Source organism: Hylobates moloch, unplaced genomic scaffold (genome assembly GCF_009828535.3).
Source record: "Hylobates moloch isolate HMO894 unplaced genomic scaffold, HMol_V3 SCAFFOLD_14, whole genome shotgun sequence".
NCBI classification, from domain to species: Eukaryota; Metazoa; Chordata; class Mammalia; order Primates; family Hylobatidae; genus Hylobates; species Hylobates moloch.
This window is the reverse complement of record NW_026652289.1, coordinates 44,192,809-44,219,865: the sequence shown is the minus strand read 5'-3', so window position 1 is coordinate 44,219,865 and position 27,057 is coordinate 44,192,809. Positions and strand designations below refer to the sequence as shown.

Genomic DNA, 27,057 nt, shown 5'->3' with positions numbered 1-27,057 from the left:
GTATTTCCTTAATAATTTATTTGGCAATGTATTTAAAAATAGTGTTGATATCTTAAAAGCTTTCATTTGAAGGCCCAAAAACAATTGATACATTGTTTTTCATAGCACTTTTTGTAAATATTATGTCCTAAGTGCATAGATTCTTTGAAATACTCCTCTTTCACCCCCTCTGTGGTAAAGAATTATTTTGGCTGCTTTGCCAAAAGTGCTTGTGGCAGTCTAAAGATGATCACTTTATTAGTTAGCTCACTGGGTTATGTGCCTGTAAATGGAGAGTTTTCTTTCCTGAGCTCAAATAAAGGTAATGGTTCATCTGTGAGATATCTCGGGACTCAAATACTAATTCAGAAGAAAAATTGTATTTATTCTCTCCCCTCAGCCTTGATGCATGTTGAAATCTGCAGGGACAAGTTCACTAATATAATAGCTGTCATTTATTGGGAACCATTATTAATCTGTTGGTAGCTATTATTGATCTAAGCGTCTTACGTAGATCAGGTCTTATCTCTGCAAGGAAGGTATTTTTATGATTTTACCAGAAAAGGAAATTGAAGCTCAGAGAAATTAATAGCTAATTTTATATATACTTCAGTCAGCATTTTATTTAAGGCCTGTTGTGTACTGGGTGCCAGGGATTGAGGAATAAACAAAATAAGATGTAGTCACTGCCCTTAAAAGCACTCATGATTTTGTTTCTTGATTGATAGGCAGTAAAAATAATAGTGATAATTGCCATCATTTATTATTACTTTCCATTTGCCAAGTGTAGTAGTAAGTACTCTACAAACCCTTACCTCATTTTAATCCTCGTAACTCTAATCCTCACAAAATGTATAAGTATCCATATTTTATTGATGAGGAGACAGAGGCCCAGAGAGGCTCGACTTGCTCAGGGTCACACAGTTAGTACGCGGCTGAGTTCATACTTGAACGTGGATCTTACTCTAGAACTCATACTCTGCTCAGCATTCCTCATTCTGGCAAGAGTTGAAACGAGTAATTATGTGAAAGGGACATCACTGTGAGCTATTATTTTGGCAGAACTTTATGTAACTTTGACTTTGCCAGTAGATTTATTTTTATGGTTAATCTGTTATTCTAGGAGTCATCAGATTGTTTTCATGATTTATGAAAGACATTTTTAATAAGTCTTATTTTTATTGCAATAGTAGTGTACAGTTCCTCTAGAAATTTAGGAACTATAGTCCCAAAAAAGTACACATAAATGACACTACCTAGAGAAAATTGTTTGGTATAATTTTTCTTTCCAAACTTGAAAACTTGTAGAGAGAGAGTGTGTGTATGTACATATATACAACCCATATGTGGAATAGCCATATGTGGCATATTTTATGTACTCTTGAGCATAAACAGGTTATAAAACATTTCCTCAGTATACCTTTATATGATTTCTTTTTTGTTGTTGAGACAGAGTCTCAACTCTGTCGCCCAGGCTAGAGTGCAGTGGTGCGATCTCTACTCAGTGCAACCTCTGCCTCCCAGGTTCAAGCAACTCTCCTGCCTCAGCCTCCTGAGTAGCTGGGATTATAGGCACGCGCCACCGTGCCCGGCTAATTTTTGGATTTTTAGTAGAGATGGGGTTTCACCATGTTGGCCAGGCTGGTCTTGAACTCCTGACCTCAAGTGATCCACGTGTTTCTGCCAGCCACCTTTATATGATTTCAAGTAACTGATGTAGTTATTTTAATGGCTATATGGTATTTCTTTGTATGGACTTAAATTTATCTTCAGTTCATTTCCTATTATTTGAATAGGTTGTGTATCTTTTTTCCCCATCACCCTTCCTCCTGCCTCTTTTCTCTATGCTATTATAAACATTGCTTTGAAGAACAGCCTTATACATACATCTGTGTGTCCTTGTTTACTTTGTTCTCTCAGATAAATGGAATCGTTAGGGCAAATGGTGTACATTTCAGCAGCTGTTGATAGATATTGTCAAGTTGTCTACAGAAAGCTTATGTCACTTGGCAGAATATGACAGTTCCTATTTACTATTTTCCAATAACCTTTAGAAAACACGTTTTTAAAGTTTTAGATGCCATAAGATAATTACTCATAGAATTACTGGATTACTGGCAACCAAAGAAAAAATGAAAGAACTCTGTATTTCTATTTTTTTTTTTTTTTTAAATTTTTTGAGACGGAGTCTCACTGTGTTGCCCAGGCTGGAGTGCAGTGGCGCGATCTCAGCTCACTGCAAGCTCCGCTTCCCGGGTTCACGCCATTCTTCTGCCTCAGCCTCCTGAATAGCTGGGACTACAGGCGCCCGCCACCGTGCCTGGCTAATTTTTTGTATTTTTAGTAGAGACGGGGTTTCACCATGGTCTCAGTCTCCTGACCTCGTGATCCGCCCGCCTTGGCCTTCCAAAGTGCTAGGATTACAGGCATGAGCCACTGCGCCTGGCCAGAGCTCTGTATTTCTAAAAGGATGTGAAGAAACTCATGAAGTATAGTTACTGCCCTCTTTTTTTTTTTTTTTTGAGATGGAGTCTCGCTCTGTCACCCAGGCTGGAGTGCAGTGGCACAATCTCGGCTCACTGCAAGCTCCGCCTCCCGGGTTTACGCCATTCTCCTGCCTCAGCCTCTCCGAGTAGCTGGGACTACAGGCGCCCGCCACCACGCCCGGCTAATTTTTTGTATTTTTTAGTAGAGACGGGGTTTCACCGTGGTCTCGATCTCCTGACCTCGTGATCCGCCCGCCTCGGCCTCCCAGAGTGCTGGGATTACAAGCGTGAGCCACCGCGCTGGGCCGCAGTTACTGCCCTCTTAAGTGCTGAAAGTTAATCTGAGTTCTCAATATTAAAAGACGCATGGAGGAAACTTTCAAATAAAGTCACTGATATCATGTTCCTTTGGCTTGTTCTTAGTTGTCAGTTCAAATTAACTCCAGCAATAAAACGGGGAAGTATTTGAAATAAGATTTAGAGATGCTAAGGAGTAAGATCCTCTTCTACACAAAGAGCCCTGTGAGAGACGATCTATGGCCATTCTGTTGCATATCTAAATGCATATTAGAATTACTGTTATAGCTTATTTATTTATTTATTTATTATTTTTTCTAGAGATGGAGTCTTACTGTGTTAACCAGGCTGGTCTCAAACTCTTGGCCTCAAGTGATCCTCCCACCTGGGCCTCCCAAAGTTCTGGGATTACAGGCATGAGCCACTGTGCCTGACTGTTAAAGCTTTTAGTTCTGGGCCAGGCTCAGTGGCTCACACTTATAATCTCAGCACTTTGAGAGGTTGAGGTGGGAGGATAGCTTAAAGTCAGGAGGCCAGGAGTTCAGGACCAGCCTGGGCAACATAGTGAGAGCCTGTCTCTACAAAATAAAAATTAAAAAATTAGCTGGGTGGTGATGCATGCCTGTAGTTGTAGCTACCTGAGAGGCTGAGGCGGAAGGATCACTTGAGTCCATGAGTTAGAGGTTACAGTGAGCTACGATCACCCTGCCTTTACTCCAGCCTGGGTGACAAAGCAAGATTCTGTCTCTAAAAAAAAAATTAAAAAACAAAATTTAGTTCTGAAAGTACAAATATGTATAATCCACATATGTTCCTCAAATCACAGTTACATATTGACATCATGGTTTAGATAATCAAGAAAACAAGCAAATTAAACTTTGGAACCGTGTTCTTGACTTTAATATAGGCAAACCCTTTTCTCTGAGCCAAAGATTAGTTAATTGGTCTCAGCTATAATAATAATTTTCAATCATAATATTTGTGAAGGTTTTCTATATTATAAGTAGGAAGAACTAGTTGTATAGGAAGTTGTAAGTCAGGTAGGTGTGTAAGGTGATCTCTTGGCACTGTCGATACACCAGTTTGTCTCTGTTTTGTTGAACATTCTTAGGAGTATCTGGTTGATATTCAGCCTATTTCTGGTTACAGAGAAATAGCTGATTAATTATAATTTAGTAGCCATATATATATATATATATATATATATTTTTTTTAAACAGAGTCTCTGTTGCTCAGGCTAGGGTGCAGTGGCACAATCTCAGCTCACCGCAACCTCCACCTCCCGGATTCAAGCAATTCTCCTGCCTCAACCTCCCAGGTAGCTGGGACCACAGGTGTGTGTCACCATGCCTGGCTAATTTTCATATTTTTATTGGAGATTGGGTTTTGCCATGTTGGTCAAGCTGATCTCAAACTCCTGACCTCAGGTGATCCACTTGCCTTGGCCTCTCAAAGAGCTGGGATTATAGACACGAGCCACAGTGCCTGGCATATTATATCACTAGAAGTAGAAATTTGATTTATGATGGTTCTATAATAAAGTCTTGGAACATGTAGATAGTTAATTCAGATGTGGGAGGGCTTCTGTGGTCTTGAAACCACCCAGTTTTTTATGTAGTATACCTGATCGTTGAACTGTTCAGTTTCGTTATGAAGTCTAGATGTTAATTTGTTTTGGTAAGGAACCCTATGTGGAATTTTGAGGACGTCTTCTCTGCCAGCCTGAATTGATCAGAATTTTTGTAGGTCTCCCAAAGGACCTCTGTTTTGGAAATCTTTTGGGGCAAGGCCAGCTCTGATTTGTTTCCTCTGTTACAACCACATTATTTGGGCTTAAATCTCAGAAGTGTGCCATTCTGCTTTTTTACTGTTTCCTCCCCCTAGTAACTTGAGCTATAATAAACTGTTTACCAAAGAAGCTAGTCTTTTTTGTCTCAGTATTCTCTTGATAAACTGTCCCTTTGAGGTTGCAAAAAAGAGAGTAATAACAATTAGCTGGTCAACCAACAAATAGGACCTTGGTATCTCACATTTCAGAGGATTCTTCCTTAGGTCTCACTACTTTCTTTCCTGTCTTAGGGATCTGGGATAAACAATTAGCTTGGTAAATCAGTGGTAGGAATTAAATGTTTCTATGCAGTTTTTCTGGGACATAGGACAATAATAATGGGGAACAAAGTAATAAGAGAATGAGTAACAAGACAGTAGTAGTAAGAATGCCAGATTAAAAATAGGAAGGTGGAAACTCACTGACTGGTAGAAATGTAAAGGATAAATTCTGATGTAAAGCATTCTGTAGCTGAGAAAAACTTGTTAGTGAACAGTCACTGGATTAGGATTCAATAAATTTGGCTTAGTTTGCTGCCAACAACCTTGGGCAAGTTGCTTAGCCCACTCCACCTCAGTTCTCCCATCAAAAATGAAACGGTTAAACTGTATCAGGTTTTTGTTTGGTTATTTGTTGTGTTTTCCCCAAAAAGTATCCTCAAGTCCTGGAGATCCTTGGAATTACATCAAGGGCCCAAATGGGATTGGGAAGGGCATGAAAAAGAGAGCAAGTGGTGCTACACAGAGTTGTTCCACTTTACTCTAGTTTTTTTTTTTTTTTTTTTTTTGTGAGTTTCCTGTAATGTTTCCTTCGAAGACGCTTCCATGGCCAAAAAATCAGTTTGGAAACATCTGGACTGAAATATGTTGAAAGTGTCTTCTGGTGCCTAGGATTTGGTGTTTATGAATCTCCATCTATTGGCTGGATGTCTTTGTTCTTGGTATAAGTCTTTCAGAGTTAGGGAAATTTTACTGGCTGAATCATGAAGGAACTGTATAATACAATGGATGATCGTGGTATCTGACTACTAGGCTGTGCTCTGATGTTAACTGCCCATGAGATATTTCTCAACTAAGCAATTAGAAATTAAAGTACTCTTTAGCTCTCCGGGAGCTTGGGAAATCCTGATAAAAAGATGCAAAGAATCGTATTCCTTGCTTATCAAAACCTATTTATACTAGCTGCTATTTTTTTTTGAGCACTTACTTTGTAGCATTTTATCTGTATTGTCTCACTTAACCCTGGGGTGGTCTTGTGAAGTAGCTGGAGTTAGCTCTGCCGTAAATGGTAGTTGAGGCTTACTAAGATTGTGTAGCTTGGCTAAACTCCCACAGCCAGGAAGTGCAAGAGCTGGGGGTTGAAACTAGGATTGTGTTTCTAAAATGTGTGCATTCTTTATTATGTTCACCTGCCTTTCTTAAAGTTACAGGAGTTTTGTAGCTGTGGGATGTTTTTAATAGCACTGCTATTACTCATGTTTTTCATTAATGAAACCTGGTAATATAAGTGATTAGCAACTTTCATTGTTCTTAACTGCTTGTTATGCCAAGGACTCTTAATAATAGGGCAGAAATGATTTGATCATATTGTATATCCCATTCCTTATCTGTTACGTCCTCATAAGTAAGGAAAAAATGAGAAATTTATGAGATTAGAGCAGAATGAAATAAGCTATGTTTTAATGGTTGGAAATTATTCCTAAAAGAATAATAGATATGAAAAAATCTAAAATAGGTGATGATAAATTCTTTAGAGTCAGTGAACATACAGAGATTAGATTGTTTTATGATCAATGTGGTGCTAACTTTGATGCCCTAAGAACAGATTTACCGTGGTGGTACCTAATGCAAAGAAATTGGGCATTTTTTTTCTTCACAACATAATTTATTGCTGGACACTGTAAAAATATCAAAATGTGGTGGGCATTAGTGCTACTCACTACAATTTCTAGTTCTCCTTCTTTTTGCAGTGGAATATCACATTTCCCAGCCTATTTCAAGATGGCATGGTCTTGTGACTTGCTGTGTCCCATGGAAAGGTGTTACTTTTGGCTAGAAGCATTTAAAAGCTGATGTGAGGTCGGGTGCAGTGGCTCATGCCTGTAATCCCAGCACTTTGGGAAGCTGAGGGGGTGGATCACCTGAGGTCAGGAGTTTGAGATCAGCCTGATCAACATAGTGAAACCTTGTCTTTACTAAAAATACAAAAATTAGCCGGGCGTGGTGGCGCATGTCTGTAATCCCGGGTACTTGGAAGGCTGAGACAGGAGAATTGCTTGAACCCGGGAGGTGGTTCAAGCGATTCTCGGTGAGCCAAGACCACACAATTGCACGCCAGCCTGGGCAACAAGAGCAAAACTCCTCTCAAAAAAAAAAAAAAAAAAAAAAAAAAAAATCTGACGTGAAATCCTCTGTCTTTCCTTGCTTTTGGGACCTGGAAGCAAAGAAGATATGACAGTACCACATGATGAAATCAGGTTGGAATACTGCCCCGAGGCTTGAAGGATAGCTGCCCCAGAGAGTTGCCTGGAGCCATAGTGATCTTTGAGTGAGTGAGGAGTAAACTTCATTGTGTTAACTTCTGATACCTTCTGGTTGTTGTTACCGTAGTATAGTCTAGCTTGTCCTGACTTTACTACACACATCGTCAGAAATCATTAGTGTAAAAGATTTTTAAGGAGAGGGACTGACCAAGATTGAAGCATGATTACCTCAGATGCAGATAAGGTCAATAGCATAGTTAAAGGCAGATTTTCTCTTTTAGCTGTCACCTGTTTTATGTTCTGTCAGTTTATTCTTCTTTTAGCTCAGCTTTGGTCGTATCACTGCCCTATTTAAAAATAGTAGTTCCTCATTGCCCACAGAATAAAATCTGAGTAAGGCCTGCCACAGTTTGGTTCTGCAACAACATGCTTTAAAAACTGCTCTCACCATGGTGAAGTATTTATCATCGTGTGCCTTTGCCCATTCATGCATTTGAGAAACATATATTGATTACTTTGTGTGCCAGTGTGGAGGCTAGACCCTAGGGACACACAGAATGTTCCTTCCCATCTGTTCATGTCCAATTCTGCCTTAGCTTTTCAAGCTAAGTCTTGAAGGATATTTCCTACGTAAACCCTGCTTCATTCTCACAGTTGGTTATAAGCCGTCTTTCTGACCTCTCAAGCGTTTCTGGCACACTGTTTCCTATCCTGGTTGTAAAGTTGTACGTGTATATCTCATTCCCTTTACTGGGCTAGTGTCACACCTTTGTATCTTTAGTACCTAGCTCCCAGCTTATGGTAGGGGCTCAGTAATCTTTACTGAATGAATGGCTGTTAGATTGTGACTGTGTTGAAAAGCCAATGATTAATTTGCCTTTGTTTGACAAATTGTTACTATCTTTAAAGTTATTTTGCCTTCCTTGCTTGCAGTTACCTCCTTCTAGCTATTATCATTGTGTGTGTTCATTCTTAGTACTCAGTAGGGCCTTATGTGGCAGTGGTTGTGTTTTTTTCTTTTTTTCATGAGCTATCTGGAATGCTGTATCCTAGCACATTCTGATGAGCTTTCCTTACCATTGTTTAAAGTCTGTTTTGTGTTTTAAAGATCCATTGTGAAGTTTCTTAATGTGACTTCTAAGTCTAGAGCTTATGAATAGATGAGTCATGTGTTTTAATCGATTCAGACTTAGTTTTGTCTTGGTGTCTTGTTGTTTCTACTGATGTTTTCCTGAAAGATTTGTGCCTTTGAATCAGAGTTCCGAACTGATGCTCTGGTTTCTCTTCATATGGTGTAAGTCTTTCCCCTTTTACTAAACAGCTTTGAACTGGGTAGTTTAAAAGACCCAGATTCTAGTTTAGTTTGGCTTCTAGCTCACTTTGTTAACTTTAGTTGTGAAGTTTGAATCCACGAAACAAATGAGTTTGACAAAAATCCATGATTCACATACTGATTTTACTATGGACTGGGTAAGTTATTTGAATTCTAATCTAGTGTGGATACAAAAATTGGACACAAAATTCTGGTAGAGTTGGCACAGGATGAAGGAAACTGTATTTATTTATTGAGTGCTTACTATGTGCTAGATGCTGTTTATTTGCCTTATTTGCTAACCTGTGAAGATTTCATCTCTGTGTTTTAGTTATAGAAATATGAGATACAAAGAAGCTAGGATACTTGTTGAGCTAGTAAGGGCAGGATCCAGAACTTCGGCCAAAGTCAATTTCATTCCAAAGTAGTGTTCTTTCTGTTGCAGTTTGCAAGCAGTTCCAGACTTTTCTAATGGAGTAGCCTTTAGGACAAATGAAAGGTGTTGTATATGTCTCTTGAAGGAAGTACTCTTTGTTGCATGTGATACTACTGGTAGAATACCTGCCCTCACCCCTACTCTTTTTTTTTGAGACAGAGTCTTGCCCATCGCCAAGGCTGTTAGAGTACAGTGGTGATCACAGCTCACCGCAGCCTCGAACTCCTGGGCTCAAGCAGACCTGCCGCTTCAGCTTCTTGAGTAGCTAGATCTATAGGCATGTGCTACCATGCCCAACTAATTTTGTAATTTTTATTTTGTAGAGACAGGGTCTCACTATGTTTCCCAGGCTGGTTTCAAACTCCTGGCCTCAAGCGATCCTCCTGCCTTGGCCTCCCAAAGTGCTGGGATTACAGGTGTGAGCCACTGAGCCAGACCACAATGCTCTTAAGATACAAAAACTAGAGTGGATAAATAAACTATTTCTCTGGATCTTCGATTAAGGCTGCACACCCCACGGTAGTGTAGTTATTCCCATTGTGTCTGTAAGTGTGCTTTACCATCCTGAGTGAAGGGACCATGATTAAAATTCCCATGGCATTGTATGGTTTTATGATTGTGGTTTCAAGTCTTGCTGTCTCTCAACTAATTTTTGTGACCTTGGACTAGAAATAGTTTTTTTTTTTTTTTTTGAGCTGCAGTTCCCTTGTGTGTAAGAAGATGGGAAAAACAGTACCTATTTTATATATCATATTGCTCGTCGCTGGACACATATGTGTCCAGCAAGCATTTATTTTTTGTCTGTGGTTGTACCTATAATTGGGGAGAATTTTTTTTCTTTAAGAGTAGATCAATTGGCCGGGCGTGGTGGCTCACGCTTGTAATCCCAGCACTTTGGGAGGCCGAGGCGGGTGGATCACGAGGTCAGGAGATCGAGACCACAGTGAAACCCCGTCTCTACTAAAAATACAGAAAAAATTAGCCGGGCGTGGTGGCGGGCGCCTGTAGTCCCAGCTACTCGGAGAGGCTGAGGCAGGAGAATGGCGTGAACCCGGGAGGCGGAGCTTGCAGTGAGCCGAGATTGCGCCACTGCACTCCCGCCTGGGCGACAGAGCGAGACTCCGTCTCAAAAAAAAAAAAAAAAAAAAAGAGTAGATCAATTATGGTATAGGACATTGGAAGGTAGAAGAAGAGGTATTATATATACAGCAGTTACTGACCTTTCCAATCTGAATTCCTATTTAGAAATAAGAATTCAGAAATAAACTAGTTATGCTATCTGTGTTACTGCTTTAGGAGACATGAATTGGCTAATAAGTTGTTTGCAGTGTTGTTTCTTTGCTAATTTTTGTAAATGTAATTAGATTTCATAACATTTTGTGTTAGGAGAACATAGATACTTTGAGAGAAAGATGCATAATAAAAGCTAATTTGATGGTTTCTAGGGGCAGTTTTATTTTGAAATTCCTTTCAGCAGACAATATGAAACAGCATATTATGGGCTAGGGCCTGAAAGAACCAAGGCAGAGTAAAGCACAGTCCTAGGCCACAAAGAGTGTGTCTGTGGAGGATAAGATCTCTGGATTTTTTGTCCTGCTCACAAAACAGAAATAACGCATTTTATGCTAGTTACAAGTAGTATAAGCTCATTGAAGAAATGTTTAAGCAGAAGGAATGTGCACCAGCCACTAGGAATGCAAAGATAATTGGGGTATAGTGAGAGATATGGAAATTTGTTGTGTAACAGTGTTATAGTACCAACTTTGTGGTATACAGGCCTCTAAGGAACACAGATGAGGGATGAGGGATGAGGGATGGGACAGTTGTGCTGGGTCTTTTTTTTTTTTTTTTTTTTTTGAGACAGTCTTGCTCTGTCGCCCAGGCTGGAATGCAATGGCGTGATCTGGGCTCACTGCAACCTCCGCCTCCTGGGTTCAAGAGATTCTCCTGTTTCAGCCTCCCGAGTGGCTGGGACTACAGGCATGCACCACCATGCCTGGCAAAAATTTTTTTTTTTTTTTTTTTGTATTTTTAGTAGAGACAGGGTTTCACCATGTTGGCCAGGCTGATCTCCAACTCCTGACCTCAGGTGATCTGCCTGCCTTGGCCTCCCAAAGTGCTGGGATTATATATAGGATGAGCCATCGTGCCCGGCCTGTGCTGGGTCTTAAAGCGTGAGTAGGAATTTGCCAGGCCTGGGTTGAGGAGAGAAAGAGTGGAATGATGGTTCTGCTGTGATACACTGTGTGCAAAGAAACAGACGTCAAAGAGCTTGGTGTGTTTGAGCTCAGTGAGCAGTGAGGTGTAGAATTATTTCATGTGGATAGGGTGTGGTCACTGAATTAGGTTAGAAAGTCAAAATGGGGTGAGTGGAAGCGTCTTTTAGTTTGTCCTCATGAAGCAAAAGGGAGGATAGTCTGGTTTTGTTTTGGACACCTCATTCTGAGAGCAGTAGAGGATAGTGGCTTGGTAGAGTTGGAGAAGGGAGCATTGCCTCTCAGACAAGTTAGAGGAGGCCATTACCATTGTTTAGGACAGATTATGAGGGCTTGAATTCAGTGAAGTTGGAAGGGAGCCAGCAGATCTAATGGACATTTTGAAAATTGAATGGATGAAACTTGGTGAGTAGATGGTCGGAATTAGGAGGTGGTAGTTGTCCAGAATAACTGGAAATTTGTAGCACAGGCTGCTGGGTGAATGAGAGTGCACTAAGGGGCATGATTCATTCTGGCATGGGAGAGGAGTTGGCTTCCTGGAAGTGGTAATGTTTGAGTTTGGCTTAGATTACCTCATTCAAAGTGGTTCTTGATTTTGCTCACAATCTATTTTGGAGTCCATTTATTCATCTAGAAAGTACCAACTGCTTACTGCATGCCAGTAATTGATATTTTAAGAATATTAAAAAATGTTAATTGTGGTAAAATACACATACCGTAAAATTTACCATCTTAACCATTTACCATCTTAATCATTTTTAAGTGTAGAGGCAGTGGCATTTAGCACGTTCACATTGTCGTGCAGTCATCACCACTGTCCATTTCCATAACTCTTTTCATGTTGCAGAACTGAAATTTTGTACACATGAAACAATAACTCTATTTCTCTCTCCTCCGTGTCCCTGGCAAATACTATTCTACTTTCTGTTTCTATGAATTTGACTATTCTGGGTACTTTATGTAAATGATACCACACAGTCTGTGTTCTTGTGACTGGCTTACTTCACTTAGCACAGTGTCATTAGAGTTCATCCATGTTGTAGCATGTGTCAGAATGTATTTCCTTTTTAAGGCAGAATAATATTCCATTGTATGTATATACCACATTTTGTTTATCCATTCATCCACCAATGGGCACTAGAGTTGTTTCCACATATGGGTTATTGTGAATAATGTTGCTTTGACCGTGGGTGTACAGATATCTTTCTAAGTCCCTGCTTTCAGTTCTTTGGCATATGTATCCAGAGGTGGAATTGCTGGATCATATGGTGATTCTATTTTTAATTTTTTGAGGAGCTGCCATACCGTTTTTCATAGTGGCTGTACCATTTTACATTTCTAACAGCAGTGCACAAGTGTTCCAGTTTCTCTGTACCCTCACCAAGACTTGTTATTTTCTGTTTTTGTGACAGTAGTCATCTTATAGCATGTGAAGTGATATCTCATTGTGGTTTTGATTTGCATTTTTCTAGTAATCAGTGATGTGAGCATCTTTTTACATGGTTATTGGCTATTTGTATATCTTCTTTGGAGAAATATTTGTTCAAATCCTTTGCCTGTTTTTTATTTTTATTTTATTTTAATTAAATTATTTTTTTGAGATGGAGTTTCACTCGTCGCCTAGGCTGGAGTGCAGTGGCACGATCTCTGCTTGCCGCAACCTCTGCCTCCCAGGTTCAAGCGATTCTCCTGCCTCAGCCTCATGAGTAGCTGGGATGACAGATGTGCGCGCCCACACCCAGCTAATTTTTTGTATTTTTAGTGGAGACAGGGTTTCATCATGTTGTCTAGGCTGATCTCGAACTCCTGACCTCAGGTGATCTGCCTCCCAAAGTGCTGGGATTACATGTATGAGCTACCATGTCTGGCCCATTACCCTTTTTTTAAATTGGTTGTAGGAATTATTTATGTATTCTAAATATTAATCTCTTATCAAATAAGAGTTGCTAACATTTTCTCCCATTCTGTGGGTTGCCTTTTTACTCTGTTGATTATATTCTTTGATGCAGCTAGTAGTTTTTTTTTTTTTTTTTTTTTTTTGAGACAGAGTCTCGCTTTGTCTGTCGCCCAGGCTGGAGTGCAGTGGTGCGATCCAGGCTCACTGCAAGCTCCGCCTCCTGGGTTCATGCCGTTCTCCTGCGTCAGCCTCCCGAGTAGCTGGGACTACAGGCGCCCGCCACCACACCCTACTAATTTTCTTGTATTTTTAGTAGAGACGGGGTTTCACCGTGTTAGCCAGGATGGTCTCGATATCCTGACCTCGTGATCCTCGTGATTCACCCGCCTCCGCCTCCCAGAGTGCTGGGATTATAGGCGTGAGCCACCACGCCTGGCCAACTAACTGCTTTTTTAAATGAAATTCCATTTTTATTTGAAGGGAGGACTGTAATAAGCTGTGGCTATCCAGAAATTGGGTATTTGGCAGATACCTTCTTGAAAATAAAGCAAGCCTTTTACTTCAAGGAAGTAGTGGAGAGCATTTGTTGCCAGTGATAAAATTTGAGTTTGCAAGTGAAAATCAGAATTTTGGAAAACATGTATTTGCCACCATGAGCTTGACAGCTTTTCAGTATTTAAAAGCTTTATGAGTATAGTAATGATATATTTTTGATATTGTATAATGAAATGTATCTACATTTGGAAGATCTGCATAACTCAAGGAACCAGTATTTTCACAAATGATCAATGTATGGTGTTACAGCAAAATCATTCTTGGGTAAAAGAGAAAGACCAGTCACTTTTAATGTAACAGAGTACAAAATGGTCATTGATACGGTTTCAGATTTCACATTGTGACTAACCCTTTAAGAAACTACCACTTGTCAAGTTTTGGTGTAACATGGAAAAAGAATATTAACAACTATCCCAAAAGACTATTAAAATACTACTCCTTTTTCAAATTGGGTATCTGTGTGAGGCAAAATTTTAAAAATGTACTTCCCCAAATAGTGTAACAGTTTGAATGTAGAAGCAGATATGAGAATCCAGCTGTCTTCTGTTAAGCCAGACATTAAAGAGATTTGCCAAAATGTAAAACAATGCCACCTTCTTATTTCTGTTTTGTTTTGGAAAACAGTTATTTTTCATAAAAGTATGTTTATTTCATGTGTAATGAGTTCATGGAATTTTAACATGAATTAATACTTTATAAATTTTTCAGTTTTAATTTCTGATACAATAAAGTACCCGTAAATATAGCCCACATAACAAAAGCTCTTTGGAATTCTTAATTTTTGGGAGTAAAAAGGAGGGATCTCAGGCAACCGAGAACTTTCAAACCACTGATTATAGCTTACAATGGATTGAAATAAGCTGATCCTCATGAAATACTTTAGTTTCTTATTTGAAAATCTTTATAGAAACAACACAGAGGAAAATAATTAATTAGTCTCTACTTTCATGATGCTGAGTTATATTTATTGGGCACTTAATAATGTGCCTGACACTGCACTGAACACCGTACCTATATTATCTCCTCTAACCTTTATCTTATCCTGCAACGTATATATTACCTTAGTTTTACAAATCAGGGGGCTAAGGCACTGGCGGGTCAGGTAATTGGCCCAAGCTTCTTTTAGGGGTAAGTAGTAGAGCCAAGTTTTAGATTTAGTTTAAGTTGAAATTGAAAGCCTGAGCTTTTCATCATGATGTTCTGCTGCCTCACAGAAAAGTTTGTAAGTCAGCACTGTGTCCGCACTACTAATTGATCCTTAGGGAAAAGTGCAGAATGCCGTTGTCTGAAGATTGTTGATGCAAGGTTGAGCAGTGGCTGAAGATCCTGCGCGTGTTATCTTTTTATCCCAGGTCACGTAGTCTTGTACTGTTTTGTGGAACCAGATCTTTAGAAGGTGGTTCTTTCAGAACTTCAGAACAGACCGTAACTGGAAGACTGTGGGCTTAGTTTCTTACGATTACTAGTAGTTAGTATGTGAATCTAGCTCAAGGTTGGAGAGATTTTCAGGATGGCTGTAGTTCAGTTGTCATTGCTTATGCTAGTTCTTTCATTTCATTCAGGGGTATAGAAACCTTAGATTGTCTGAAAATGTTATTTTCAGGAGTTTTCCCATTGGGAGACGAGATGGGGATGGAGTTGAAGTCAGGTGAAGGTGAGGAGAATAGCACTATTGCTGTGACCCCTGGCTTTTGGGTTATTGTGCTGCAAGCATCAGGTGACTGAAAACGCAAACATGAAAGTACAGATTCAGAGAGGAGAAGTGACTCGACCCAGGCATGCTGCACAGGAACATGTGTCATCACAGTTTCAGCTCCCGATGGTGAGATCACAGTGTGTTCTCAGGCCCTCGTTAGGATTCTTAGCACAACAGTTGTTTCTGCTTGGTGGGTTTGTTGATTGAGAGCGCCTCAGAAGCATTTATATTCACAGTATCCCACATGCCTAACTAACTCAACTTTATATTACATAGACAGCTACTTTAAAATTGTCTTGGTACATGTATTTTGAAATTTATATGAACAGCTTTATTTACATTATCCATTATACTCCTCTGTTAAAGAATATATGTATATTTTAATTATACTTTATTATACTCATTCACCTTTCATTGTTTTCTCCAACCTTTTTTGCCACCTCAGTGGAAATGGAAATGAGAGTACCTGTTATAGCCTGAAAAGCAGAGGAAAAAAGGTGTAACTCTTTTTAAGGTTTTTCGTCATGTTTAACTCACGTGTTATTCCCAGATTTTTCTCCGATGTTCATACTGTCTCTTGAAACCAGTCTTCCCTTTGTTCAGCACTATTGTGGCCTGTGTATAATTGGTACTTGTCTTTCAGATTTGTATTCTGTAAACAGGCTTTGACGGGGCAAATTTAAACTGTTGTAAAGATTGCCTATTCATTTCTAATACATGTTTTGTGGTGGAATTCAATTGCTAATCGTGTGAAGGGTTTTTGAAAATGAGGAACAAACAAAATGAGAACTTATGAATAGTAGCACAGTAAAAAAAACATACAAGAGGAATAAGACCACCATGCTTTCTTTTTTTCCTTCTGAACTAGTCAATAGCTTTGTATTCCAATGATCATTAACAAGGTTTCTATACATACACAAAAATGAGGGGTAGTGAGATATTGATGATGATATAGAGAATGAAGATGGGAAAAAATCCTCTTGGTATTAATACATGTGGTATAGGTACAGAGTGTTCCCTTATGTATATAATTTGAAAAGGGTGAGGGAGCTCCAAAATAAGATAAGCAAGTTGGTGGACTACATGTTTTGTTAATTCTTGTGTCAGAGTGCCTTCTCCTAGTGTGGATGCATTTCTAAGATGAATGGTTAATTTGTTCTTGTTTCTTTTTCAAAGTCTCTTTGAGCAAATGACAAATTGAGATGTTGTAACGTTAAGGAGAGACCATTGACATTTGCCTGATGCCTTCTCTTGTCTTAGCCTTTGCATTGTATTAGAGAAGTATATAACTGGATGTGACTAAAATGATCTGGGAGGAGGGTTAGTATTCTGTTTTCTAAAATGGATTCTGGGATTGTTATGTGCAATTGGTGCTTTAGGATAGGAGAAAAATCACCTAAGTGTAACTTCAGAGTGTGAGGAAATGTGACCTGTCAACTGTTTTGGTTGGGTTTTCTGGTGTTGGAGTGGTTCGTTTCTTAAATTTTGCTCTCAGGTTTGGGGGGTAGTGAAGTTACTCTGAAAATTCATAATTTTTCTGTAATTAGTAACAGCATCCCAGGAGTTTCAGAGAGAAATGCCTTTAAAAAAAAATGAGATGTGACAGCACGCTGCCACACCGACGCAGACCCCGCTCTGCACGCCAGCTCGCCCGCACCCACCATGGCCACAGTTCAGCAGCTGGAAGGAAGATGGCACCTGGTGGACAGCAAAGGCTTTAATGAATACATGAAGGAGCTAGGAGCGGGAATAGCTTTGCGAAAAATGGGCGCAATGGCCAAGCCAGATTGTATCATCACTTGTGATGGCAAAAACCTCGCCATAAAAACCGAGAGCACTTTGAAAACAACACAGTTTTCTTGTACCCTGGGAGCGAAGTTTGAAGAAACCACAGCTGATGGCGGAAAAACTCAGACTGTCTGCAACTTTACAGATGGTGCATTGGTTCAGCATCAGGAGTGGGGTGGGAAGGAAAGCACAATAACAAGAAAATTGAAAGACGGGAAATTAGTGGTGGACTGTGTCATGAACAGTGTCACCTGTACTCGAATCTGTGAAAAAGTAGAATAAAAATTCAATCATCACTTTGGACAGGAGTTAATTAAGAGTATGACCAAGTTCAGTTCAATGAGCAAATCTCCATACTGTTTGTCTTTTTTTTTTCATTACTGTGTTCAGTTATCTTTATCACAAACATTTCACATGCAGCTATTTCAAAGTGTGTTGGATTAATTAGGATCATCCCTTTGGTTAATAAATAAATGTTTGTGCTAATAAAAAAATGAGATTTGTATATTGATGATTAGCTTCTAAAAAATAATGGGAGGTTTATGAAAGAGCTGGTGCACTTAAAGCCCTGTGGTTCAGTATGCATAACCTCTTGAGCTCAATTTTCATGGATCAAGGCAAATTTGTAAATAGAAGGATAATGAGTCAGTATGGTAAATGTCAATGGGAAGATTCGAACGAAGTGAAATGAGAGCACAGAAGTATGGAGCAACTATATTTGCTTTGAGGAGTCGAGGAGGGAAGGACATTCTAAAATTTTGAGAGCATTAAAGAATAGGTTACTCTTTTATAATTGCAGAGTTTATTGTACTATGTATTTGCATAAATGGAGACATAATATTTAGTTAAATACCTCTATTCATTGTGCAGTTTATGTTTAGCAGTGTGCTAGGTTCTTGGGGAAGGAGTTAAAAAATAAATAAAAGATGTCCTATTTCAGTACTTTCTTGGGAGTGGGGCTACTATGTGAACAGCCTGAGTAACATTTTGTTCAAGACTCAGTTGTGGGTAGCCAGGTACTGTGGTGGACTGGTGCTTTTGTTAATTCTGGTTTTTTTCCTCCCTGCTGGTAAGCCACTTTAGAAATGATCAGTTTCATTAATGTAAAGTCATATTTTATACCTCTACGCACTAATTCCCGTGGACATGACTGGTAGCTACAATAATTTTTGGGACTCCAGTGATCAATGAGTATGTCTCAGGTACTTAATTTCTTCCATGGCTAACTAGTTTTTAGTGGGCAAAAGGAAACTTGAGAGAAGCTGCATAATTTGCTTTAACTTGCAGGATATGTTAAGTATTGAATCACATCTATTATGATTATGGAATTTTTATGTGTGTTTGAATGTCAGAGATAGTGTTAAGGTCATTCTGCTGAAAACTGACCCATCTGAAAACCAGTATGTTCACTCCATTCCACTCTTCAGCAAGGCCATAGTTTCCCTATCGTGGTTCATTTCTCCTTTTCCCTGCCTATTAAAAGGTAGCAAATTTTGGGGGTTCTTACACATTTGGGGTTTTTAAAATTGTTCTGTAATGTGTAATGTCCACAAATGATTATTTATAGGATTGACATTTGTTACTTGGTGGAGTTTGATGTATTAGAGTAATATAAATGTGTTATGCTTCAAAATGAAATACGGGATTTTTATTCACTAGTTTGTCTTTGTTTCATTCCTTTCCAAAAGAAAATTAATGCTTAACTTGAACAGCTGATTTTTTGCATTAAGTTTCCCTTAAAAGCTTGCTAGCATAGGAACAAAAGGTAACTTTTTTCTTTGCCTTTTATTGTTTTCTGATTGTTTGATACTAAGTTTTGGATTGATATTAGAAATATTAATAGTTTATCCTAGGCAGGAACCAGCTTCCTTTAATATCTGCCAGATGAGCTTCCAGTAGTTTTTAGACTTTGAGATTTTAGAAACCTCATTTTCAGGGATGGGTGACTTCACTGCTTTTTGACTTCACTGCTTTTTCTTTGTCTTAGTTTAAAATTGGTATGTATGACCAAAGGAATCTTTCTGATATTCACTGGTCCTTTTTGGTAGAATCGAAATAGCGTATGAGCAATGGGCGTTTAAGTTAGAAAATATTCGTTTATGTAAAAATTAACCAGAAATTACTGGAATGTAGTATTGTTCAAGGTTGTAGAGTCAAGTTAATCAGTATGATTAATGGGTATTAGGAATGGAAATGTTGCAATATAACGACAAGTCACGAATTGTTAAAAGAACAATCTGTTGTTAGCCCATTGATAAACTTTGTGAGATACTTATTTGAGAGCAAAGTTTGTAATCTTTCTTTTGCCGATTAAACTTGACTGTCATTTTGCCATTTTTTGCTGTATTCCAACCATTATGTTCTAAGTGCTCATTAATCCTCACCAGGAGCTAGTGAAGAAGGTGACATTATTCTAGTTTTACAGATGGAGAAATGAAGCTCATGTATTAAGCAGCTGATCAGGCAGCACAAAACCAAGGAAGTTATTAGTACTGGTAATTGAACCTAGATTTGTCTGGCTCCAGTCCAGTACTGTCCAGTAGAAGTATAATATCAGCCACTAGGTAATTTAAAATTTCCTAGTTGCTACATTAAAGGAGAAGTTTAATATTTTAGTTCAATATATAAAAGTTCATTTTAAATGTAATTATAAAATTGAGATATTTTACATTTTTACATTCTCTTTTTGTACCATCTTCATTATTTATTATTATTATTATTATTCCGAGATAGGGTCTGTCTCTGTTGCCCAGGCTGGAGTGCAGTGGCAGGATCATAGATCAGTGCAGTCTCAATCTCCTGGGCTCAAGGGACCCTCCTGCCTCAGCCTCCCGAGTAGCTGGGACTACAGGCGTGCGCCACCATGCCTGTCTAATTATTTTATATTTTGTTCTGTAGAGACAGGGTCTCACTTTGTTGGCCAGGCAGGTCTCTGACTCCTGGGCTCCAGACAATCTTCCCATCTTGGCCTCCCAAAGTGCTGGGATTACAGGTGTGAGCCACCATGGCTGGCCTTTTGTACCATCTTCAAAGTCAGTGTGTGTATTTTAGATGTATAGCACATCTCAGTTCAGGCTAGCCACATTTCTTCAAGTTGAAATGTGGCTAACCCAAATTGAGATGTGGCTAGTAGCTCTATAATGGGATTGTGTGGCCCGGATGCCTGTGCAGTGGCCAGTACTATAAGCAGTAAAGAAACCAAGACTTTGGTTTTGCGTGTTGTTGAATTATTTAAGCTTGTAGCATATAATTATAGCCACTAGTTTAATAAAATCAGTCATGACAAAAAGTGTAAAGTAGCCTTGTCATAATGCAGATATTTGGTTGTCTTTCCCATATTTAAAAATTTTACTTAACAGGAGATGATGTAGGTTAAAATAAAATATTTAAGTAGTATTTAAAAGGCAAATAATTGCGTTTAGTCTAGAGATAAGGAATGCAATCACATAGTTATCATTAATAATAAAGACCCCAAGTGGCTAAGACCACTTTAACCACAAAAAGGAGACAGTTGAAATATTGTACATGGGTTTAAGTATAGATAATTAAATTCAGCAGTCTGCTTATAGTACCTGCTGTGTGCTGGGCATTGTTTAGATGTTCAGATATTAAAATAAGAAATGGATTCTGTGCTCAAGGATGCCACCCTGAAGGGTTTAATTAGAACCATTATTTCCAGAACCATTAATTAGAACCATTATTTCCAGAGAAATTTGGTGGTGATGGGAAGAGTCTTTGCATATTTTTGGACATTCCACAGTGGACACTGTTTGCTTTAAGTATAATCTTTGTCTCATATCATCATAGGATTTGTAAAATTTTCAAACTTCTTTGCAAGTACTTTGCAAACTTCTTTGTATGCATTAAAAGAATGCGTAGTTCTGAGAGATTTAATTATGGCAGCCTCAGGGCCACTTTATATGCTCTCCTTTTGATACTCTGTGAGTTGCCTTTTTGTTGCCCCATTTCTATTCCTGGTAAAGACGCACTGATCATGCTGATGAACTTGATCTGCATTTTGGACTGAGCTTAGTTATACAAGTAACATGGCCCCTGATACATTTGTGTATCATTCTGGAAAACAATTGTATGTCACTATTGACCTGGATATTATTATGTATAGGATTGCTTAGTTGCAAAATAGATGAAAATATAGTTACCTAATCATTTAAGAGTAAAAGATTCTTGGTATTCTAGTTTTTGGGTTGAGGAGGGAGAGTAAAATATTTTCCAGGTTTAGTGAGTTTTTTTGTTGGGGGGGTGGAGAGGGGATGTAGAGAGTTGGTTAACCAGCATTTATGTCTCATTTCAAAATAATGACAGCTTTTTTTAAAAAGCTTGAAAGATAGTATATGCCTTTTGTCAGTGGTAATCAACATATGTATGTCATCTATTCTGTTGGTAAGTGTCAATATCTAAGGATAAGTAGGGCACAGAGAAGGGAAATTGTGTATCTCATTTTCTCTATAAGGCTGTAAAGAGTGAAGAGGATGAGAGAAAGAAGGCACACCTTTCATATTCATCTGTCATTTCTAGAAGGCTTAAGTGTCTGAATCTGACTCTTGTTTTTTTTTAATCTGACTCTTGAAACAGTGTTCTGATAGAGCAGCGATGGCTTCAAGATGTAGACTGTTGTCACTTCTTTTGTCTGCTGAGCTGCAAAACAGCTTCTTGGGATATCTGGCCCATGACTTTGGATAGGATTGATGGCTTCCCTAGACCGGTCTGTTCATTCATCTTTGGAGTTGATTTCTTATTTTTCCTGCTTGAAAAGAATGGATACAGGGTATGGTATTATTCTGATTATCTTTTTATTCAATATGAAGCAATCAGTTGACCATACCATGAGATAGAAAAGACAAATACTCATTGAAAGTTGATACTTAAAACTCTTACCCTAATTGGGATTAGGAGGAAGAGTACTTTATTTCACCAGAGAATAATGCCAGAAAATTTTGCTAAGGGTAAAAGTGCGTGGCCCATTTTCGAAGAAGGTCAAGAGCTAGCTATTTTATGTAAGGGACGTTATCTGAATGGGATGGAATTATAGGGAAAGGAAGCTGAAATATTGAAAGAGAATTTCCCTCAATATTTTCTTAAATGTGGGCTATTACTTTTTTATTGGAAAAAATTTAAAAGGACTACATTAAAAATGAGAATACTTAACAGGCTGAAGTAGGAGGATTGCTTAAGTCCAGAAGTTTGAGGCCAGACTGGGCAACATGGCAAGACCGTGTCTCTCTAAAAAAAAAATTGGAATTCTGCATTTTAAGGAGTGTGGTTCATTCCTAGTTATAGATTAGGACAGTTGAATTATGTGGAGGTCTGAGAACTATTTCCAATATATAGACTTTTATTAAACAGAGGTGCAGATGGATGATGACTTAGAAATGCAGGCAGATTTTGTTTCATGCCTAGTTTCTCAAGTTTTAGAAAATGGTGCCAGTCTCAGAAAACAAGCAACTATTTTGTGAAATCTCCAGGTGTCAAAACAGTCCAAGGCACATATAATTAGAATAAATTAAGGGAGAATGTTGCTTTAGTGTTCTTGTGGTGTACTAGTCATTCTCAAAGGGTGAGCAAAGCAAAAACTAAAAATAGATGGAAGCTTATCTGCACATTTGAACTTGTGGAACAGCTGGAGTGGGTCTCTTACTCCGTTACCCCTCCTAGCTGAATAATTCTCCCTCTCTGGTTATTTGCTGTATTGAGAAAGTCTTCACTGGCTCTCATGGCGTTTTTGAGAAAGATATTAAAGGGGCTTGAATTAGAGCACAGGAAGTGGAATAAATGGCAGGAAACATTTGATCATTTCTGGCACTGTCAGAATGAAAGCCCAATATTTGATTTGAGAGGTTGCAGGACAGTAGCAAATGTTTTGATGGCTGTGTGTGTGTGTGGGTGTGTGTGCGCACACACGCGCGCGCCTGTGTATACTCTCAACTTTGTATTTTTTTCTTTGCCCTTCTAATATTCACTCTTGTCTAGATTTTCATAATATAATTGGAAGAAGAAAAGGCCCTTCCTCCTCTGTTAATGAGTTACAACCTTTCACAGGTCCAAGAAAGGCGACAGAAGGGACTTTCTACTTTGTAGGCTTATTATTGTTTTTCATTTTCTACTAAAAGTTTATTTTCCCATGTGCTGTTTTTTGGTGTGTATGCATTGTTACTGCATTTCCACCATGTTGCATAAGGAACATTTGCAGTTTGGTTTATAATGTCACCATTTGTGCTCCATAAGGGAGGTCTCTGCTCTATGTCTCATATATCCAGTACCTAAAACACACTGCCTGGCACTTAAGTAGGTGCTCCAGTATATGTCAGCATTCCAAAGGTCTTTGTTACTGTAAATAGAGCATTGATGTGAATAGTACAGACGATGGTGGGCTCTATCATGATCTCTCTTGGCAGAGATTTATCCAGAGTCATTTGAATAATTACCATGTACCAACTAGTATGTCTGGTCCTGGGTATGTACATATTTTGTTTGTTTTGTTTTTTTGAGACGGAGTCTCGCTCCAGGCTGGAGTGCAGTGATACGATCTCAGCTCACTGCAACTTCCACCTCCTGGGTTCAAGCGATTCTCCTGCCTCAGCCTCCCGAGTAGCTGGGATTACAGGCACACACCACCATGCCTGGCTAGTTTTTGTATTTTTAGTAGAGATGAGCTTTCACCTTGTTGGCCAGGCTGGTCTTGAACTCCTGACCTCAGGTGATCCGCCCACCTCAGCCTCCCAAAGTGCTGGGATTACAGGCATGAGCCTGGGTATGTACATATTTAGGACCTTTAGAGAGCTTATATGTTGGTAGGAGAGGACACACTAGGAAACCAACAATTACAGTATGGAGGTGCTGTTAAGAGATTTGAGGTGTGTATTAGCAGAGAGGAAGGCTACCTGGCCCAGTTTAGAGTGAGTTGAGAGAATTAGGGGATTGTTTCATGAAGAAGATGATGGTTACATGATCATGTTCTGTAAGATGAGGAAGAGTTAGCAGGGGAAAGGGGAGGAAAGGCTTGGAGTTAAGGTAGGAAAGGCTTGGAGCCCTGAGAAAACTTTGTCCTTATGATTGGGGAAGTACTCTGTTCAGTTTTCAAGTTATGCACCATTTTGACTAATCTTTAAGGAAGTAATGTAATTGGTTAGTTTGGACTTAACTCTTCTCATAATTTGAACAGAGGTTTTTTTGTTTTGTTTTAATAATGGAGCAGTTTAAGAAAGAACTTACCTAAACCCTACCCTAACCAAACCAAACCAAATGAGGTGTTGCATCCTTCTCTGCATACCTGCATATGATTCTAAATTAGGAAAGAAAAGCCAACCCAACTCTCTCGTGAATAGGAGTTGCTGTTAGTGTACAATTTCTTATTTTGGCAGCAAACCCATCTCAGCAATGCAGATGTTCTGCAGTAAAATAGGTGACTTATTAATATGATATTTTCTGGTTGTGAAAAACAGTTGCATGGCCAGTATAGAAGTGACCTGTTTGAATACAAATAGGTGTATTTGACTGATCAGGTGGTGGTTGCTGAAGATTGGAGCAGCTTAGGCAATTTCTTAAAATAAGACAACAGTGAAGTTTGCTGCATTGATTGACTCTTCCTTGACAAAAGATTTCTCTGTAACATGTGATGCTATTGGATAGCATTTTGCCCACAGTAGAAACTCGTTTCAAAATTGGAGTCACTCCTCTCCAACCCTGCTGCTAGTTGATCAACTAAGTTTATGTAATATTCTAAATCCTTTGTTGTCATTTCAACAATGTACAGCATCTGCACCAAGAGTAGATTCCATGTCTAGAAACTACTTTCTTTGCTCATTCCATAAGAAGCAACCTGCCATCTGTTCAAGTTTTATCATGAGATTTCAGGAATTCAGTCATATCTTCAGGCTCCACTTCCAATTCTAATTCTCTTGCTGTTTCCACCACATGTCCAGTGACTTCCTCCATTGAAGTCTGGAACCCCTCCAAGTCATCCATCAGAGCTGGAATCAACTTCTTCCAAAACTCCTGTTAATGTTGATATTTTGATGTTCTCCCATGAATTGTGAATGTTCTTGATGACATCTAGAATGGTGAATCCTTTGCAGAAGGTTTTCAATTGGCTTTGCCCAGATTCATCAGAGGATGGATGGCAGGTCTAGGATTATGAAATTAGTTTCTTAAATAATAAGACTTGAAAGTCAAACTTACTTCTGGATCAGTGGGCTGAAGAAAGCAAGTGTGTTAGCAGGCATGAAAACAACATTAACCTCCTTGTTCATGTCTGTCATAGTAGCTCTTGGGTGACCCAGGTGCATTGTCAGTGAGCAGGAGTCTTTTTTCTGGGCAGTAGGTCACAACAGTGACCTTAAAATATTTATTAAACCATGCTATAAACAGATGTTCTGTCCAGGCTTTGTTCTAGTTATGGAAACACAGAGTAGGCTTAGCATAATTCTTATGGGCTCTAGAATTTTTAGAATGGTAAATGAGCATTGGCTTCAACTTAAAAGTCATCAGCCGCATTAGCCCCTAGCAAGAGAGTCAGCTTGTCCTTTGAGGTTTTGAAGCCGGGCATTGACTTTCCCTCTCTAGCTATGGAAGTCCTAGATGGCATCTTCTTCCAGTATAAGGCTGTTTTGTCTACACTGAAAATCTGTTGTTTAGTGTAGCTACTTTCATCATTTGTCTAGATTATCTGGATAACTTGCTGCAGCGTCTGTGTCAGCACTTGCTGGTTCGTAGTGCACTTTTATGTTATGGAGATAGCTTCTTGTCCTTAAACCTCATGAACCAGGCTCTGCTAGCTTGCTAGCTTTTCTTCTACAGCTTCTTCACCTGTCCCAGCCTTCATAGAACTGAAGAGATTATTTAGGGCCTTGCTCTGGATTGGCCTTTGGTTTAAGGGAATGCTGTGGCTGGCTTGATCTTCTATCCAGACCACTCAAGCTTTCATAATGTTAATTTGTTAATAATAATAAGGCTATTGTGCTTTCTTACTATTTATGTGCTCACTGGAATAACACTTTAAATTTTCTGCAAGAACTTTTCCTTTGCATTCACAACTTGGCTGTTTGTTGCAAGAGGCCTAGCTTTCTGCCTGTCTCAGCTTTTGACATGCCTTCCTTGCTAAGCTTAATTATTTCTAGCTTTTGAGTTAAAGTGAGAGATGTGTGATTCTTCCTTTTCACTTGAACACTTAGAAGCCATCGTGGGTTTATTCATTGGTCTCATTTCAATATTACCGTGTCTCAGGGAATAGGGAGACTCGAGAAGAGGGAGAGAGATGGGGTAGCAGCAAGTTGGTGGAGCAGTTAGAACATAGACAACATTTATTTAGTTTGCTGTCTTCTGTGGGCACAGTTGGTGGTGCCCTAAAACAATTACAATAGTAACATAAAAAACATAAAAGATCAATGATCACAGATTACCATAACAGATATAATAATGAAGATGTTTGAAATATTGTGAGCATTACCAAAACGTGACACAGAGGCATGAAGTGAGCCACATGTGTTTTGGAAAAATGGTGCTGATAGACTTGCTTGATGTAGGGTTGCCACAAACCTTCAATATGTTAAAAATCTATATCTTTGAAGTGTAATAAAGTGAAATGCATTAAAATGAGATATGCCTGTATTCAGGTTTATTATTTATTTTTATTGAGATTACCTTTTTGTTATGTATAAAAAGCCTGGTTATAAATTACAATTTTCTAGGTGTGTTTATATAAGATAAAACCTTTTGGTTCTTGGAAAACAGTTTTGGGAATGTCAAACTAATTTTTCATTTTAAGATTCCTGTAAGAACTTACACTAGAGGCCGGTCCTAGTGGCTCACACCTGTAATCCCAGCACTTTGGAAGGCCAAGGTGGGCAGATCACTTGAGGTCAGGAGTTCAAGACTAGCCTGGCCAACATGGTGAAACCTCTTCTCTACCAAAAATATAAAAAATCAGCCGGTGTGGTGGCACGTGCCTGTAATCCCATCTACCCGGGAGGCTGAGACAGGAGAATCGCTTGAGCCCAGGAGGTGGAGGTTGCAGTGAGTTGAGATTGTGCCACTGCACTCCAGCCTGGGCGACAGAGTGAGACTCTGTC

General features: G+C 39.0%; 2 protein-coding genes across 4 annotated transcripts in view; both read left to right on the top strand.

The window, feature by feature from the left end:
* Window positions 1-17,329, top strand: part of LOC116482438 (fatty acid-binding protein 5-like) — a 34,505-nt gene extending 17,176 nt beyond the window's left edge. For both annotated transcript variants that reach the window (XM_032753584.2, XM_058427185.1), the window contains exon 2: window positions 16,732-17,329. In XM_032753584.2, the coding sequence (XP_032609475.1) occupies window positions 16,847-17,254 (408 nt within the window). In that variant the 5' untranslated portion in view covers window positions 16,732-16,846 and the 3' untranslated portion in view covers window positions 17,255-17,329. The remainder of the gene's footprint in view (window positions 1-16,731) is intronic.
* Window positions 1-27,057, top strand: part of AKAP13 (A-kinase anchoring protein 13) — a 347,162-nt gene that overhangs the window by 17,319 nt on the left and 302,786 nt on the right. The gene's annotated exons all lie outside the window — the stretch shown is intronic.